The 18,993-nt window shown below is 58.7% G+C and overlaps 1 protein-coding gene across 3 annotated transcripts in view; it reads right to left on the reverse strand.

Moving 5' to 3' along the window:
- Positions 1-6,258: 6,258 nt before the first annotated feature.
- The window catches only part of SDK2 (sidekick cell adhesion molecule 2), a 201,357-nt gene continuing 188,622 nt past the window's right edge, over positions 6,259-18,993 (reverse strand). For all 3 annotated transcript variants that reach the window (XM_059671072.1, XM_059671071.1, XM_059671070.1), the window contains 4 exons: positions 17,974-18,114; positions 17,562-17,700; positions 15,024-15,150; positions 6,259-6,898 (listed from right to left, as the gene is read on the reverse strand). In XM_059671072.1, the coding sequence (XP_059527055.1) occupies positions 6,548-6,898; positions 15,024-15,150; positions 17,562-17,700; positions 17,974-18,114 (758 nt within the window). In that variant the 3' untranslated portion in view covers positions 6,259-6,547. The remainder of the gene's footprint in view (positions 6,899-15,023; positions 15,151-17,561; positions 17,701-17,973; positions 18,115-18,993) is intronic.

Here is an 18,993-nt window from a genome sequence, read left to right on the forward strand (position 1 = left end):
ATCCCTTATACATGCAGCGTGTGTACGGCTTACAAATGACGTTCACACGTAATCGCCCTGCTCATGCCCATTTTCTGGAGGAGGAAACTGAGGTCTGAAAGTTTTGCATGAACCCCCCCCCACCTCTTGGTGTAGAGTTGGGATTTGAGCCAGGTGACGGATTTAACAAATGAAAATAGAGGCTGCTTGGTTCAATGCGAATTTCAGGTACACAACAACATTTTCGGGTAAACACGTTCCATGCAAAATTTGGTTTTATCCGGCAACCCTACCACGAACCCAGGTTCCAAACCCTTCAAGACCATGTTGCTGCAGGCAGGTGGAGCCGAGGGGGGCTGCAGCCAGCCCAGCCCCCCACCACCCTGCAGCCCATCTACCTGAGCCGCGTGTTCAGAGCCAGGAGGTCCTGTGCCCGAGAGGTCATTTCCCTACGCTTCATTCCGTGAGTCTGATCTTGAAAAAGGCAGAAATTGCACCCATCCCACAGATGAGGTAGCGGAGGATGAACTCAAGTTCAAGTTCAAGCTGGGATTTGTAGGAACCCCTGTCTGCTAACTCCACGCTCTCTTATACCCAAAGTGCTTTTCCCACTGAGTGACACTGGGAGCTTGTGGGGGGTTGGGTTCCAAATTAGGTGCAATGTAAATGGTATGCGTAGTCAAAATTACCCTGGAAAACCTATTAATTGCCTTGAAAATTGGTCATACAGTGCAGAATGCACTGCGTGTACTGTGATAGATACAGGAAGAGGTCTCTCTGACCTGCCTTAACCAACTAGCTGTAGGAAACGATGCCCTACGTTCGTTTGCAAACAATGAAGATGCCCACAGTCCCCGAAAGCTGAGAGCCCCGCGAATCTGCTCCCGCGACTCGAGCTGGATGTTTACAGATTCAGTTACCACTGTTCTCAACCTTGTTTATGCCGCCGTCCATTCTCTAGTAATTACGTAACTTAATTAAGTCTGATGTCAGCGGCTAAGATTAGCGAGCACAAGGAGAATGAGGACTTCTTTGAAAATGACATTGGATGGTTTGGGAAAGGAATAAGCTGCAAAAATACAAGAGTGTGTTGAGTTGGAAGTGGACAGGAACTGTAACATTTTAGGGCAAGATAATAAGAGCTGGACTCTGCTCTGACATCACCCGTGCTTTCTACTCCGTTAAATGCGGATACTCCGTGTTCCCGCCCGTCTCCCCAGTCTCACGGCAGGAGTCCGCCCTGTGACCTCACTTCCCTCGCGGAGCCGAGGAGAGTTGTTGAGTTTTCAGTGGGTTCAGCTTTTCACTTGTTGGGACCGAGCAGCCACTGCCAAGCTCCGTCTACGCAGAACTGGAAACTGCAGTCTTCCATTCGTCATTTCTATACTTTCTTTTGCTTTACTTTAAAGAGATAGAAACTGAATTCACTGTTGATGCCTTAGGGAGGTGGTTTATGTAAGAAAGGTTCTAAAGAATTCCACATATTGAGCCCATTCTCACACAGAAAAAAAAAGAAAAATGCTATGGCCCCACATGAACAGATTGGTGAATTAATCTACATTTGTGAATCTAAGTAAAAGTAAAGTGTGCCTATGTATATGTTTAAAACTCCCTGCTTTAGCTATGTTTTGATTATACAGAGGCCTTATGAATGTGCATTATACTGTAATGTAGACTATCCTCCTATATAATAAAAGGCTAATATGCAAAACAATCGAATAGCAGAACGATTGGTTGCTATGACGCACACTTACCACCAGGGGGCAGACGCTCAACTCAGAAGGTCATTTGCCAGAAGCTGGGCTCACAGTTGGCAAGTGCAGCAGCGGTGGTGGGAGCCTCTCCTGCCTCTGCAGCAGCACTAAGGATGTCCGACTGCTGGCTTAGGCCCGCTCCCCTGCCCCCCACCCCCCCTCTGGGGAGTGGGTCGAAGCTATCAGTTGGACATCCCCCAAGGGCTCCCAGACTGCGAGAGGGTGCAAGCTGGGCTGAGGGACACCCCCGCCCCCCGCCCCGAGTGCATGAATTTTGTGCACTGGGCCTCTCGTGTAAAATAAGTGGCACTACATGTACTGTTAACACGTTAAGCGCCCAGCCTGTTTTGTCTTCCAGACGGAAAGTATAGTGTCAGTCACCGGTGACTGACTGGGCGCTTAACATGTTAAAATCACGTTTCCTTCACTCTCTTTTATTGGGATCCATCTGACTTAAGGAATGGGAGGTAAGTGTGGTATAATGTAGCACCACTGCACTCATGAAGCCAGTGAATCAAGCCTTAACTCTAAACCTGGGTGGATTAGGTAGGTTAGAGCCACCAAACAGTTCTCACTGCCTCAAGACCCCGAGGGCCTGGGGAGCTGGCTTTGTAGAAATTACAATGAAGATGGGCAAGGAAGTCGCCTTCGCGCATCAGAGAGGCAGCAGGGATGTCTGAGAGCCAGGCTGCTGTAGCACAAACCCTGGCCTTTCCCAGTTCTCCGGGGCAAGCCACGTAAGGTCTCCCCGCCCCAGCCTCCCTCCGAGGAGGGGGGTGCCACGAGGATTCTGAGTGACTCAGTGGGCAGTCATTAGAACAGCGCCTGGCACGGGGCGAATGCCACACACGGGCTAGCGATTGCCTTTACAGTTCTTAGTCATCATTACCATTTCTTTCTGCCTCTAATTTGGCATAATCTGAGCGGCCCTTATGCTAAAAGTGTAAAATAAATAAAATAGTACATTTCATTTAAAGTCACGGGTGCCCACTCCCGTATGAATTAAGGAAGTAAGTTGGACTCTTGATTCTTTCCATAAAAGCCCAGAGGTGGGTGTTTGGGGAGCAGATTGCTTGAGTATCATATGGGGGGGGGTAGGTGTCCCCATTTACCTTCCAGGGAGGAGAAAAAGGAACGCTCAAAACTCCAAAAAAAAAGTTTATTTATAAAATACTGACAAGTTTGACAGGACATGGGACTTCTCATGGTAGATATCTCAAATCAATTGCTTCCTTACCTTTCCTTTAAAAAATAAACCTAACAAGCTATATGACATATAGATATATATTTTTTCTTACACAGACACCTGCCATAATGAGTACTCTCCCCATAATTTTTCATTATATCTTTGAAATAAAAAAAATAAAGATTTGTGTTGGTTTTTGGAGTCTATCTGTGTAAAGAAAGGTAACACGTTGAAATGCTTTTGGTTATTCTCACGGAAACCAATCGGGGGTGGGGGGTGGTCCCAAGAGGGCACCTGTGCTCAGGGTGGTGTCAGGGTTGCACTGGGCAGGACCACACAGAGGCACTGGGCAGCCGGCGGCTGCTGCCCAGGTGGTGCCCCCACCCCGCCCTCCCCCCAGGGTGGGCACCTTTCGACGTGCATGGTGGGAAGGTGAGGGAGGCCCCTGCCCAGGGTGGGCTATGAGGCGGCTCTGGCACCTTTAAAAGCCCTGCCCAGGGAGGTGTGGGCAGACGGAAGGCCTCCGGGCAGCGTTCCCTCTGGATCTGGCAGTGTTGGGGGCAGGACAGGCAGCCTGCGTTTGCAAACGCCCTGGAGCCCCAGGAGGAACTCAGAGCAGCTTTTTGGTTTGTCTTGGCAGTCGGGGTGCAGAGCTGATGTGAACACGGAGGCACGCCAGGAGGGGGAAGGGCAGGGCGGCCCTGGTGTGCCATGTGTGGGCTGCTGGGTGCCACACCGGGTTTCCTGGGGCGACAGCCAGGCAGAGACACAGGTGCCAGGTGTCCTGGTGTGAACCTGCCGCAGGTGGAGTCACACAGACAAGGGCCCTGGCATCCCTGGCCTGGTGAACCACAGGCCGGGAGGCTCCCTGTTCCCCAGGGCAGTGCAGCCAGGTGTCGGACGGGGGCGGGGGGTGGGGGGCGGGAGCCTCCTCTGCCCCAGCAGATATGTAAACAAGGGCAAAGAGATGTCTGCTCAGGAGCCTAGAGTCCCAGGTTTGGCCAGGGTGGTGGAGGCCACATTTCTGATGGGCGGGGGGAGAGAAGAAGGGTGGGTTTTCACCTGGGCCCAGCCTGCCTTCATGGGGTCACCTAGGGGCCTTGGTCTGCACCAAGCGTGTCAAATTCACGGCCAAGGCCCGAGGCCCGCCAGCTTTGAGTTTGACATGCCTGGCTCTGCACAGTGTCCTGTCCTCTGAGACGACGGGTCCCGAGTGGGGTGACTCAGGCTGCCTGTGCCTCACAGCGGAGACAACTTAAGAGAGACCTCCTTGCTAACACACAGGCGGTGTGTGTTCTGGGCATGCCTGTGCATGCCTGTGTGTGAGCCCCCACACGTGTCAGCATGGGTGTGAATGAGGGTGTGGGGGGGAGGGAGGGCAGACATCTAAGTGCACCAGGTGATTCATGAAAGGCCAGGGACATCTGGCCTCACGTGCAACACACACACACACACACACACACATGACACACAGACACACATGCGCACACCGTGTTCTCACTCGTCCCTGCTTCCGCTCCCCAAAGCCCCTCAGTGGGCCGAGCTAGAATAATTCCCTAACGCAAGCTGGGAACTTCCTTAAATGGCTCCACACACAGCAGACAGGGAAGAAGATGCAGCTGTTTTACAAAAAAGAGGAGAGAAGCGGAAAGGAAAGAACCGTCAGCAGCGGGTCACAGGCGGGCGGCCGCAGATGTGTTGCTATGGAGACGCCAGATGTGCATGGAAGCCAGACCTCCGGCCTGTGTCCTCCTTGGGGGGAAAGGCTGTGCTTCCTTTCCCAGACCTGCTCCGTGTTTGTGCACATTTCCCGGGGGGCCTAGTGCGTAGGGAGGAGCCCGTGGCTGGGTGGGCCCTCTCCCCAGCCCCTGGCCCTGCTTTGGGCCGGTGGGCAGGGGCATACAGGCCCTCTCTCCCCTTGGCCTGCTTCCCAAATCCTCCACTCAGGCCTCCCCTAACTGTTCCCTTCACCCCCTCAAATAGGTCACCATCAGCCCCTGGGCAGAGCCTGTGCTCAGCACCCCAGGGAGCCCCACCCACGAAGGCGCCCCCTGCTGTACTGACCGCGCTGGCCCGGCAGTCTCCTTGCCCCAACTGTGGGGTGCCAGGGGCCCCCGCGACTTAGATAGGCTCCCCCCGGCCCCCTCACCTGGAAGTCCGGAGCTGATGGAACTCCAGGCCACCGGAGTGGCTTTTAAAGAACATTTCTCGGGCGGGTTGTATGTGTGCAGAAGCTCTGCCTCCGTCAGCTATTCCCGTCCCCTGGCCCCATCTGACCTGCCCTCCCGGCCGGCCTGGCTCTGCTGCTCAGGAACTGCGTCTAGTTCGGATGGACGGGCCCCTCCTGGCTCCAGGCCCTGGCGCGGCGGAGCTGAGCCTCGAGGCCATCCCTGTGCTCAGGAGGCGGGTGTTTCAGACAAACACGCGGAGAGCTATGGGCTGAGCGAGGGGAGCACAGATCTGAGAGGGAGCCTCTGGTTTGGCTAGAAGAACCAACGGGTTTCTCTTGGAGAGGCTCCCTGGGCTCAGCTCCTTGCCGGTGCCTGGGGCGTGTGTGTGTGTGTGTGTGTGTGTATGTGTGTGTGCGCGCGCGTGCACATGCATGTGTGACAGGAGGAATTTCTTCGTCCAGGTGGTTCCCTTTGCCCTCTTCCTCTAGGGTGGGGTGGAGGCGGGAGGTGGGGGGGGGGGCAGATGGTACCTGAATTGGAAGAAAGAGTGAAATCAAAGCGGCCGTCTTACATTCCCGACTCCCTGCATTTCGCCCGCTTACCCCTGTGATGCCCGGCCCGCGCCCCTACTCTGTCCCCGAGTTCATCTCCGCTCCCCTGTGCTCAGGAAAGTGAATTCAAGTAAAGGGGTGGCTGGGCTGGGGAGGGAGAGGTGAGGGGCTCTCCTGTGCCCTGAGGAACCCTCTCCGAGATTTGCAAGAAAAAAGCATGTTAGGAACAAGGAGGTAGGGAGGCAAATTCTCACCTTTCAAATGTTTGATGGGGAAGTTGAGTAAGGGAGTGGGGGGCATTGAGGGTGAGGAGGGGCCTGTGAGAGGAGGGGGAAGTGAGGGTGAGGAGGGGGCCGTGAGGGTGAGGAGGGGGCCGTGAGGGTGAGGAGCAGGACAGGGGGCAGCAGGGGGTGGCAGGGACCACCAATGCCCACTAGTAACAGGGACACACATGGCAGTGGTTGGGTGAAGAGAGAGGAGAGCTGTGCCCAGCGACACCCATCCTTGCATAGCACCAGCCAGCCGCGGGCCCAGCGCTCCAGCACATGTTGGAAGGCGGGCAGCCGCTCAGGCTTCCAGAAGCTTCTCCCCTCAGCCAGGCCTGCCTTGCAGCCCTCTGGCCCTGTGCCTCTTCTCCTCCTCTCTCCAGTCCTGTGCCCCCCGGCGGCTCCCGCAGCTCTGCGCCCACCCGCAGTCACGAAGCTGACCGACCGCTGGCCACACGTGGGCTCCTGGTTTTCTCCTCCCTCCTTCCCCCTCCGGCTCTGCTGGCCCTGGAATCTCCGGAAAAATAAACTCAGGAGGTTGAACAGTTGACTCGGTTTCCTGGTGTTTTTGTTTTCTGGCAGGCGGTGCGGGGACGGTGGAGGGGAGTCCGGTGCCGTCTCTCTTGTTCCTCTTCGGACGTCAAACGAATGATGAAAATCCTGCTATAGGAGCCCGGGAGCCGGGGGCCAGGCTGCTGGGGGGGCGGTAGAGGGTGCTCTGCTGGCTCGGGGGGTTGGGGGGGTTCTGGGGCGTGGGGGTCCGACTGGCCTTGGGCCGGAAGAGGCTGCCCTGCTGGACGCCGCTGTTGGCCGCGGCGGCGTGGTCCGGCTCCCCCGAGTCGCTCTCCGTGTAGCTGTAGGCCTGGGCCCGCGAGATGCCCTTCTGCTGGCGCCGCCAGGAGTTGTAGTAGGTGGGGTCGCTGATGTAGTGGTTGACGAAGGAGTGGGCCTTCTGGTGGTTCTGGTCGACCTCGTACTCGCTGTCGCTTCCCTGGGGGGACAGAGATCAGGTGTCAGGGGCGCGGTGGGGACAGGCGGGTGCTCAGCGCTGGGAGGCGCGGAGGGCTCTGGTCTGAATGTGGGACCGGGCCCTTCAGCTCCCCGCACGGGCCCGAGGGTATGGTGCCCCCTTTGGCCTGCCTTGTGCGTCCTTCGGAGCAGGTCCCGGCACAGAGCTGGCGGATTTTGTATTTTTTGGTGAATCCTCACCCAAGGATATTTCTCCATTGATTTTTAGGGAGAGAGGAAGAGAGAGGGAGAGACAGAGAGAAATATCGATGTGCGAGAAACACACTGATTGGTTGACTCCTGCACGTGCCCCGACCAGGGCCTGGGCCTGGGAGGAACCTGAGTGACAGGCCCTTGATAGGAATTGAACCCGGGACCCTTCGGTCCGCAGGGCGACGCTCTACCCACTGAGCCAAACAGGCCAGGGCTCAATGTGTGCCTTTTGTGTCTGGCTTCCTTCCCTCCCGGAGTGTTTTTGAGGGTGAATGAACCCTGCCTTTTTATTTGTGGTATTTCTCATGCTTTGACACCTGGGGCCCTGCTGCCCCTGGAGGGACTGCCCCTCCCAGGGCGGGTCCATCCTCAGACGATGAGCTGATTTCAGAGCCCACAGCCCATCGAATGGGCTCCCACACGCTCACCCACTGTTCTCTGTTCCTAACCACCCCAGGGCCAGCCCCTACCCCCCAGAGCCCCTGAATTCACTGGCCTCCCCTAAGCCTGCTTCCCCGGCTTTGACTTTCCCGTGGGCACCACCGTCAAGGCTCCTGCCCACGTCTTCTTCCTGCTCCCCTGCCTGCTGGCGGCTTCCCCGGGGGGTCCTGGGAGGTCCTGGGGGGCACCGAGTGTGTGCCTTCTTCTTGGGACCCGTGAGGCGCAAACCATCTTTCAGAGGCCACTGTCTCCCGACCTGTTGGCCTCGCCAGACCTGAATGATAACAAAACCTACGTTTCAAAGCAGAGGTTCACGCCGGGTAAACTGAGCGGCGGCCTAGGTCCAGCCCCTGACTTACTGCGTGACGGGGGCCAGGGCCAGGGCCAGGGCCAGGAGGGGAGACCTGTAGAATCTCCCGGCACTGCCCACCCACGTGGGATCTGGAACGAAAGCCACACTCAATCATACAACCAGCACGAGAACAAGAGCCACAAGGGGTCCGACGGTCACCGAGGACCATCCCGAAGCTTTTGCAAAGCAACAGAAGGCATTACATTCGTTCTTATCGCTGCCGGGACGGGGTGTCCTTGGGTGCACTCCATCTGCCTATGGGGAGGGGAACCATCACGAGGCAGGAGTGGATCTGGGATGCGAAGTAAAACGGCTTCGGGAGCTGAACTGTGCAGCTAAAAATAGCACCGCCCTCCCCCACCCCAAGCTCCCGGCAGTGTTTGGAGAAGAAGAAGGCAGCAGATGGGACGCCCTGACAGCTAACTCCCTGGAAGAGAGGCTCTCGGATGTTAGCGAACAGTACACGCCAAACAGAACACAGCGCAGGGCCCTGGCCCGGTGGCTCAGCTGGTTAGAGCATCGTCCCGATACGCCAAGGCTGTGGGTTCAATCTCTTGGTCAGGGCACCTACAAGGAGCAGCCAATGAATGCGTCCCTACGTGGGGCAACACATCGATGCCTCTCTCTCTCTCTCTCTCTCTCTCTCTCTCTCTCTCTCTCTCCTCTCTCTCTCTCCTCTCTCTCTCTCCTCTCTCTCCCCATTCCTCTGTTTCTGCAAAACAACAACAAAACAAAAACGCAGTTCAGACGACTGTACTCAGGTTGCCTCGTCTCTGCCCAGCAAATGCGCGCTTGGACTCAACTTCAATAAAACGTCCTCAACTTCAATAAAACACACTCGAGAAACACTACAGCCAGGAGCCCAGCGAGCCCAACGCAAGCCAGCCTGGGGCCATCAGCGCGTCCTGCTTTGCAGGTAGGGGAGCGGGAGAGCTGGCCTTGCCCACTCGGTCCGAGCCGTGGGATCTGTCATGTGCACGTGTTCTCGGGAACCGGAAGTCCCTAGGGCCTCTAGACCCTCAAGAGCAGTATCTACAGTGCACAGAACCATCGTGAGCCCATCTACGGAAACCGACCTGAGTTCCCTGGTGAATTGTCGCACCTCTGCCTGCAGCCAGTGAATTGTCGCACCTCTACCTTTTGCCCAAAGAAACGGAAGAGCTGGGCTTGAACTCAGAGCTGCCTGATTTTCCCAAAGCCCACACATGCCCAGAGGTCACAAGAGGGGGAAAGAGAGCCCTGTCCCCTCCCGGGAGATAAATGCTCCCTAGTCAGTCTGCTAATTTATGTCCGCTGGCCCCTCTCCTCCTCCGCACCCTCACAGTCCCTGCTGCTGACACTCACCCTCCTCACCCCTCTTCCCAGCAGGAAACCCCAAGACCAAGACAATGGGAAGTCCCTCGCTGGTCTCCCCCGGACGAGGTGCAGCACAATACCAGCCCCTTTCTCTGCCTCCTGCCCAGCTGCCGGGCCAGGAGGGAACAAAGGGGCCGCACAGACAGGGCTCCATATGCCAAGAGTGGGAGGGGTCGGGGGGCACCTGATGCTGGGCTGTGGTGAGGTTGGCCCGGAAGCAGAGAGGTCTGGGCAGGCAGTAGTGATGCCAGGAGGCTGGGGGTCCCTCTGGTCCAGGGGCAGCGAGGGTTGGTGAGGGTCGGGGGCTGAAGGGAGAGCCACAGTCTCTCTAGCAGGGCACCCACTGACTGGCTGGGATAGTTGCTAGAGGTTTGAGAACTGTGGCCGGCCCGGGGCCTCAGTCTTGGGGAGGAATCGCCAGGCCACTTCGGGCCCATCCCAGAGGGGATGGTGTCTGGGGAAGGAGGTGACTGTGGGAGCTTCTCTGGGCCTCAGCATCCCTGTCTGGAAGATGGGTGGGTCCCTGCAGGCCGAGGGTGAAATGACCTCCATCAGCAAGAAGGCTGTGAAAGGTATTGTTAGGGAGAGAGTGAGGGTGGGTCTGGGTGGGAGGGGCCTGGAAGCCCCACCAGGAGGGATCAGAAGAGGCCAGGGGGTGGGGGAGGCTGACTCTGCTGGGGCAGCTCCCACCCTCTCCCCTCCCCCGCCCTACCCCTTGTAGAAGGGAGAGGCCTGTCTGGGAGGCTGGGGAACTGGTCTCTCAGCCCAGCCCGGCCCGTTGCGGGGCTCAGATCCCAAAGCTCATTCATCCAATCACCTCCCTGGTGCCTGCTACCATCTGTTGAGCACCTACTGTGTGCCAGTCACTCTGTGGGGCAGCATTCCTGAGGGGGGAGGGGAAAGGGAGAGAAGGAAGAGCTGGGAGCCAAATGGGCTGGGGGTTAGCTTCCTGCCTGCCGCCTCCCCCCAGCTCTCCCAGGCCAAAGGAAGGGGTTCTTGCATCAGCGCCTGCTCTCGGCCTCCTTCTCCTGGAACATCTGTTTCTTTTCTGGGTGGGGGTGGGGTGAGAAGAGAAGAAAGCGAGGGGGGACCAGGGGCTCCCATTCGGGCTTTCAACTCTCGAGCTCGGCCCTCGGTAATTGAATGCAGCTTCCCAGTGACGGCCCAGCACAAAGGGGGCCTTTCATGGGCAGCCCCGCCAGGCGGCCAGGCAATCAGGCAACTGTCTCAGCTCTGGGCCTCTTAACAGCAACTCAAAGCTACTCAATCAGCAATTACCAGGGCCTGGGGGGGAGGGGGGTGTAGGGGGGAGCTCAGACTCCAGCCCTGGTGATGGGAGCCAGGAGGGGGCCAGCAGGAGGAAGGACCCCAAGAAAAGACAGGAACAAAAGAGAGGGAGCAGAGGAAAGAAAGCCTTTCGCTTTTCTGCTCGTTTCTAGAGGCGGGAATTCGGCACCAACTCGGCGGGAGATGGGAGGGTTCCATACAGGCTTGCGGGCATGTGGAGACCCTGGTGCCAGGCAGGGTGCCCTCGTCCTGCTGGGTCTCACCATGTCATGTGGGAACGTCTTGCCCAGATGACAGGAGGTCACCCCGTGCAGCCCCTTTAGGGACTGTACCCAGGGCTGTGGTCTCAGGCGCTGCTTGCACCCAGTCCAGCCTGAAGCCGGCGTGAGTCTGTCCCCTCCGATGCCTTTACCCCTGGAGCCAGCCCCTCCTGCACAGGCTGTAGCCTGGGGCTCAGCAGTGGGGCAGGGTGGGGGGACATGCTCAGGGTCTCCCTCTCTGCTTGCCCTCTGGAGGCACAATTTTGTCAGGGTTCGGGGCTCCTGGTACTAAAATAGCTGGGAATCTCCCACAAACATTCATCTCAGACACAACATCACGCAGGCTACCTGTGTCCTTACAGATCAGGTGATAGCCAGTGTGCGCCCGCCCTCAGCTGTCAGAGGCCACCCTGTGGCCAGGGGAGTGTGGGGTGTGGGGTGGGGTCAGGGTCGATCTCCCCTCTATGCCGGGCAGCTGGGCGGGGAGGCCAGGCTGCAGGGGACCCGGCCTCAGAGCCAGCCGGACCTAGACTTAAATCTCCACCGGCTGCGTTTCTGAGCTCTGTGACCAAAGGCATGCTGCTTGACTTCAGAGCCTCAGTTTCCCCAACTGTTACGTGGGGATCTTCCCATCTGCACGGCAGGGCGGCAAGATGTTGAATGAGAATGTAGAAAGCGCAGGGCTCGGCACAGCAACAAGTGCCATCTCCTCCCCAGTCTCCCTTGGTCCTGCCTGCAGCGTGTTTACAGTTTGGCATAATCTGGGCTCCTCCCGGCTAAGGAGAAGCGGGAGATGGGCGTCGCGGAACCTATGAGACTCATGGTCCAATCTGATGGACAAGAGCGAGCACTAAGAAAGGGTGGGGCATACTCAGCAGAGGGAGGGCGGTGGCAGAACTCAGATGGAACTTCTGAAAATGAAGTGTGGCTTCATTCACCACACGGCAGCCAGACACGAACCCACACTCCTCCCTCCTATGCATGAGCCAGTCCTGTCACACTTCCGGCCAAAATGCCACCTCCTCCAGGCAGCTCTCCGGGGGCTTCCAGGAGAACCCGATCTTCCCCCAGGATTTCTCACAGTGCTTTCTCTGTGCCGCAGGAAACAGGAAGCCCTTGGCTCACCACTTCCCTCCCGAAGTTAGTTACTGTGGTGACAATACTTTAATGAGACATGAAAACATGACTATTTACACACGTGGGGTCTTCCCTCATAGATCACAATACAACATTCATAAGAGCCTGCCTTGCTCATTACTGGAGCCGCCACCTGTACAGGGTGCCTGGTACTGTTTAGCGGGTGCAGAACAAATATCTGCTGAACAAATGCACCAAGGAAGGAATGAATGGGCTCCATGGAGGACAAACGCAGTGCTTACCCCTCCCAGCTGCCACAGAGAGCCCAACCTGTGCGTGGTGGCGCACAGTAGGTGTGCAGGAGGCCTAGAGGCGGAGTCTGGCTTCCTTTAGGGGGCTCCCCCACCCACTCTTCTCCTTTTCTTTACCTGAAAATAGCGATAAACCCACCAGGTTTCCTAGAGCAGCGGTCGCCAACCTTTCGGACCTCACGGACCTCACGGACCGCCAGTGGTCCGTGGACCACCGGTTGGTGGCCGCTGTTCTAGAGGGTTAGGTGGTGCCATTCTGGAATAATCCTTGGCATCACTCCTGGAGTGGACTCCATAAACATTCACTATTTTGATGGGGTGCTCAATAAAAACGACATAAAATCTGGTTTGTCCTGTATGTTTCTGTACTTCTCCACATCGGCTTATGAGCTTAGCTGGGCTGCCAGGATCGCACAGAGAACGGAGCAGCGATCAGGAGCGGGTGCCCGGCTTGGAACTTCCTTTCCACGGAGCTCTGCTTGTGCGCTAACCAGGAAACTTTTATTCCAAGCTTGGGCTCTTACTTTGAAAACCAAGTTGGAATGAAGCCACACTTGGTTTTTAGAAGTTCCATCAAACAAGCCACAGGCCCTTTAAGCCTCAGCCTTGATCCCCCACCCCCACCCCCAGGCCTGGAACCCTTTTCCCCCAGTCCTGGAGGCCCAGCCCCCACCCCCACCCCCACCCCGAGCCCACTGGGGACAGCCAGCCCCCAGCCTTCACCACAGCCTTTCTCACCTCCTATCATGTGTGTCTGTTTATAAGAAACCGGGACATTTTGTTTATGGCCGACCATATCACAGGGATCCGGCTGGTATTTTCCTCCCGTGCTGGAGAGGGAGTGTTGGGTGGTCTGACTTAGAACATAAACCAGGCGGCACATGCACGGCTCACCCTTAGAGGGCCTGGGGGAGCGGGCTTCAAAGGACAGGGTCTCCAGAGCAGCCCACGGAGGGGCGCCCGCTGTCCCTGACGCTGAGGGCCATGCCCCAGCAGGATTCACATTGTGGGGCACCCACCATGAGCCCCAGATTGAAAGTCGCAACAGGGGACGCCCCACAATCTACACGCTGTCTGCAGTCGGGCTGGTCCTCGCGGGGGCGAGAGACCAGTCACAGGATTTCCTTATGCTGGTGACAAGGGCCTCAGAGGGAGGCTGGCGCCTGTCTCTTCTGTCCCCGCCAGCCCTCAGGGAGCTCCCGGGAGCCAGGGCTGCATCCCCATCACCTCCATGGCCTCAGGGTACAGGCTCAAGAATGAGTCCTGCACCCACCACCCTCACCACCCCAGACAGACACTGACATCCGGCCTCCTTAGCTGTCACGGCACAAATTCCCATCTGACCCGGAGGCACAGGGGTCAGGCTGCAGCTGAGGGACCGTTCCAGAGCAAGCAGACCCAAATGGTCCCGCCTGGCACTGCCCGGGCCCGACTCTCGCTTCACACATCCCTGGGACAGCCCTTGGACAGGTCGGAGCTGAACTCCTTATGTTTTTGAACTTTACCTTGAGTGCCTAGAATCCAACTGCTCATCACCGTGTTTGGGGTGGGGGGGAAGAGAAAAACCATGCTTCAGGGAAGCATGGCCTTGTGAGTCCCCATATGCACGTGGCTGCAAGGGGTTAAATTCTCCGAACAGGATGCCAGGGTCTGAGTCACATGAGTCCCTGGGCGCCAGGCTGAGCTGGGGTCTCTGTCCCTGCCAGCTGAGCAGGGGCGTGAGCTCCCGCCTCCCTGGCTCCACCGAGCCCATCAGAAACCCTGGAGCCGAACAAGGCAGCTGTGGGCGAGGGGCCCTGGTCCACGAGGCCCACAGCCTGATCCCAGGCCGGCTGGCACCTCCCACACGGCCCACAGCCCTGCTCCCTGCTGGCACCTCTTCCTTCTCGTCCTCTCCCAGGACCGGGCAGAAAGGTCCAGGGCGTGGGACACAGTGGCCTTTCTTGGTCCTTCCCGGGCAACCACCAGGCATGGCCAAGGGCGAGAGGGCTGGGGTGGGAGGCTGTGACATCACCCCATCGGAACGCACTCAGCCCCCTCTCCCCTCAGCCTGGGACAGAGTGTCCCCGCGTGGCCCACCTAACGGCAGCCGCTCTGAGGCTCTGTCTCCCAGAGGCACCGTCCCCTCCTTAATACGTGAGCTGACACTTACTGAATGGCTGCCGCATGCTGGGCCCTGTGCTAAGCTTCTCTCTGCCTAATCTCAGCGAATCCCCCCCACAGACCCCCAGAGCCTGCTGCTATCCTGCCCATTCTACAGATGGAGACACTGAGGCTCAGAGAGCTTCCCTACCACCCAGGACGCCCCAGCTCACCGGCAGCAGAGCCAGGATTCAACCTCAGGTCTGAACCTCCAAAGCTTTGATGCCGTCCCAGTCCCTGCTGCCTCCCAGCCGTGGGGCTCCAGGGCACCCAGCCTTCCATTTCTGGGGTGCACTCTGACCCCGACTAGCTCAGTGTATCGGTTCTCCGGGCTCAGGCAAGACAGGCTGCTGTGTCAACCTCCCTCTCCTCGCCTTCACGGGTCTTGACAGGCCCGAGCTACTGAGTGACGGAGCATGCGGTGCCTCCTGAGAGTGTGAGGACCACGGTCTCGGGGTGTCTCACAGGATCATGGTTCCAGGGACCCCATGAGCCCCGGGCGCAAACTCTGAGCAGACCCTGGGAGGTGGCAGCTGGCCTGTATCCGACTTCCACATCGCTTGCTGGGGCCCCTGAGTCGCCCACGAAGGGGAGGAGCTGGGCCCGCACGGGCTGCCATGCAGGCCAGCTCTTGGGAGGGCCTGCTCCGCCCCGTCCAGCGCCCCTCACCTGAGAGTCGGAGACTTCCGAGGGCTTCTCGGTCAGGCTGCTGCTCTCTGCCTGGATGAGGTCGTTGTACTTGGTGACGTCCTCATCGGAGTAGTGCAGGCTGCCCGGGCTAGGCCGGGGCGGAGACCTAGAGAGAAGGGAGGGGAGGGGCTGAGAGGTGGCCTCACTCAGAGCAGCCTCCTCTGGTCCCCGGTCCGGGGAGGCCCCGAGAGGCCTGGAGGCAGGAAGGCCCTCGGATCCCTGTGCCCTGGAAGGTGGCACTTGGGCTGGGGGCCCCACCTGGGGTGGGGGAGGCCCAGGTGCTGAGGGTGCTGGGCTGAGCTCTTGAATGAGCTCCAGGGGTGTGTGTGTGTGTGTGTGTGTGTGTGTGTGTCTGTGTGTGTGGGGGGGGGGATGGGGGGTGGGGGAGTGGCGGTGGGGTGCACCTTGATCCTCCACCTGTGCTTCTAGGACCGCAGGCCTCAGCATCACCTGGCAGTGAATGTGACACAGCCCCGAGGCCCCTGAGACCTCCCGAATCGAACCCTCAGGGGAGGCCTGAGACCTGCACTGTAACAAACTCTCCACGCACTTCCTAAACCAGTGATGGCGAACCTATGACACTCGTGTCAGAGGTGACACGCGAACTCATTTTTTGGTTGATTTTTCTTTGTTAAATGGCATTTAAATATATAAAATAAATATCAAAAATATAAATCTTTGTTTTACTATGGTTGCAAATATCCAAAAATTTCTATATGTGACACGGCACCAGAGTTAAGTTAGGGTTTTTCAAAATGCTGACATGCCAAGCTCAAAAGGTTCGCCATCATTAACGCACAGGTGAGCCTCAGAGTCAGCACTGGGGTCAGAGAGCCAGGAAAGCACCGCCTCCCTCCCTCAGATCAGCTCGGAGATCGCTGTGGCTCCCGGCTACGGCTACGTCTGGCCCCACCTTTGAGAACTCAGCCCCGGGGAGAGTCGTGCATTTCCGGGTGAGGGAGAGGCCTGGCTGCGAGTCACCAGAGGACACACGCCTGGCACGCCTCCTGCCACGGATGCCTGCGGGCTGGAGACCGGGGCTGCGGGCTCCTGGGCCACGTGGGCTGAGGGTGAGGAGTGGGCGGGCCTGGGGTCCTCTACCACTCTGCCCTCAGGACGGGGTGCGAGGGGGTACTGCCCAGGGCCTGACACCCCAGCCTCTGCCCAGCCTGCTCTGGCACTGTGGCTCTGAGCCCCAGCTGTCCGCACAGGGGCTGGACGCCGCACGCTGCAGAAACGCTGCTCTGAGAACAGTCCCGCGACCCAGAAACATGCCACAGGCAACCCCATGCCCCTCCAACCTCTGGTGCCGTCTCTGCACTGATTTTGTTCCAATCGACAGAGCGCGTCTTTACACTAAAAATAAAGCAGGAACAGCACTAGCCGAGGCTTCATGTAGGCAAGACAGGCAAGCACACGGCACGGAGGAGGGAGAAGACGGGGTGCCGCGCTAAGCTGCCCTCGTGACTTGCAGGTGAGTGGGGGCTGGCATGTCCCCAGGGCTGGGTCGGGCTGGAGCCTGGGGCTCCTTCAGTGCAGACGGGAATTCTGTGCAGGCCCAGCGGTGCAGGGGCAGTCAGGGCTGCGGTGTGTGTGCACTGTGGGTGCGAGAGGCAGGCCAGGCCAGGCCGGCGGTGAAACGCCCCTTGTTCCGTGTGGCAGGGCCCTGGAGCCAGCCTGGCGAGACGGTGGTGGCCATGCTGGGCCTGCCACCGAGGCCTCAAACGTCCCTTTCTTTGGAAAGCTGGCTTTCTCAGAGGGTGAGAGTGGGCCTCGTTGGCCAGCACCCCGACCCCCACCGCCACCGCCACCCCCCCCCCCCCCCCCTGAGGAACACACACATCGCCTCTTCCCTCCGGGACCAGACAGAGACGTTTTGTGAGCTGCCCCTGCCCTTGGCCACGGAGTCGGTAGGAGGGCCTGGGGTTGGAGGGACGTGGGGGAGAGAGCTGGCATGCCACCAACCTCGTCCTTCCTGGTGGGCTCTTAGATGCTGCCCTTGGGGGACGATGCTGAGAGTGCGGACTTGGGGGGCGGGGGTGGGAGAAAGTGTTCTGCAATGACAGCAGGCAGTGGGAGGACCAGGGGAGACGTAGCTACACTCGGGGTGTCTTTCCTTTCCTGGGAGGGGGCAGGTGGGGCGTCCACGATCGTGGGGAGCTCCTGGGGCCTCTCACTCAGGTGGGTCTGCCCAGCCTTGGTCAGGCCCGTCTCCCCTTGGGGGCAAGTGGGTATCATGGCTTCGGGCTGTGCCAGGAACGGCTGGCTTCAGATGGCAGCGGCCCGTTTGCAAAACTGCAAGTTATTGGCCTTCTGCCGTGATTGGTGGAAACCCCTGTACCCACCTCCTTTCTCGCCAGTGTGCCCTCGTCCGGGCTGTGGGCCCTCACCGGGGTGGAAGCCGTTTCTGGGACAGGGTGAGCCGAGTGGGCACTGCCTGCTCTGTGGCCCTCCCCAGCCGGGCACTGCTGGCCCTCCAACCCCCGTCCTCCCATCCCCCACGCAGAGGGCCGCTACCTGGTGTACAGGCCGTTCTTCCGGCAGAAGGAGTTCTTGACGGAGAGGCGCCGGTTGTTGAGTTCCAGGGCAGGGAAACTGCTCTCATCCAAGCTCATCATCTCCCCATGGCCCAGGGCACCAGCCTTGCCACTGTTCCCTGGGGGGGCAGGTTGGCATGGCTCGGTCACACCATCCCTTCACGCTGGGCAGCGTCCCCTCCCCCGCCTCCCTTCTCCCCACCTGGCCGGCTGCCCCCTCCGTCTCTTGCTAGAGCTGAAACCAGACTAAGAGATGGAGACTGGGTGGGAAGCCCGGGCTGCCCCACCTGTGGGAGCAGATGCACTTCCGGGAGAGACCTCCACCCGCCGCTGCAAAAGGGAGGCGGACACGGGAAGGCCCAGCCCCGCCGGCAGGCTGGGTGCTGGCTCACCTGAGTCCGTCTTCTTGGCGTACTTCTTGCTCTGGCCCCGGATGATGAGCACAAAGACCAGGAGCAGGATGAAGATGAGGCCGACCAGGGCGACCACCACCAGGAACCACCACTCCTCGTAGAACGGGTTGGTTTTCTGGGCTGGAACACGGGTGGGGCGTCAGGGCCAGGGTGCTGGGCCCCTCTTGCCTCCAAACCTCCCTTGCAGTGGGGTCCCTACGTCCTGCTCTCAGTCTATGGGTAGGCGGGGCCTGTGCCCTCTGAAGGAGGTCAAGCCTACGACAAGGCTGGGAGGGGCAATCATCTCAAGTGCCAGCTCTGATCAGCTGGGTCCCTGGAGGCTGTTTTGAGACGTGTGCTGAGGTTGCTTCTGGACTCACGAGGAAACAGTGCCCGGATGGACTCGTAATGTCTGCTGGAGACACGGGCTGCAGTGGAGGAGGGATGGTGTGTTTGCTATTTTTTCTTTTTTTATATAAGAATATTTTTTTTATTGATTTCAGAGAGGGAGGGAGAGGGAGAGAGAGATAGAAACATCAATGATGAGAGAGAATCATTGATCGGCTGCCTCCTGCACACCTCACACTGGGGATCGAGCCTGCAACCCAGGCATGTGCCTCGACCGGGAATCAAACCATGACCTCCTGGTTCATAGGTCGAAGCTCAACCACTGAGCCGTGCCGGCCAGGCTCCTTTTACTTTTCCATTGCCACCCACGGCCTAGCTGGACAGGCAGGGCCAACCTTGCGTTGGAAAGGTGCTTGTCTGGCCTGTGCTGGGCCTGGGAGGGTCTGTCCCCAGGGTCAGGTGGGACGGAATCTTTCTCTGGTAGCAGAAAGCAGGGTGGTTGGGAGAGGACATGGGCGGGTCTTTCAAATGCCTCTCCAGGGAGGGCTCCCCTTCTTTGAAGCCCCCAGTACTTGCTTTCTGTACCGCCCGTCTAATCCACGCTGCTGCCCGAGGCGGGCTGGCTCCTATTTCAGCCTCAAGCATTTATTTATTTCCCACGATCGGTGCTGT

This window comes from Myotis daubentonii, chromosome 16, assembly GCF_963259705.1.
Source record: "Myotis daubentonii chromosome 16, mMyoDau2.1, whole genome shotgun sequence".
NCBI lineage: Eukaryota > Metazoa > Chordata > Mammalia > Chiroptera > Vespertilionidae > Myotis > Myotis daubentonii.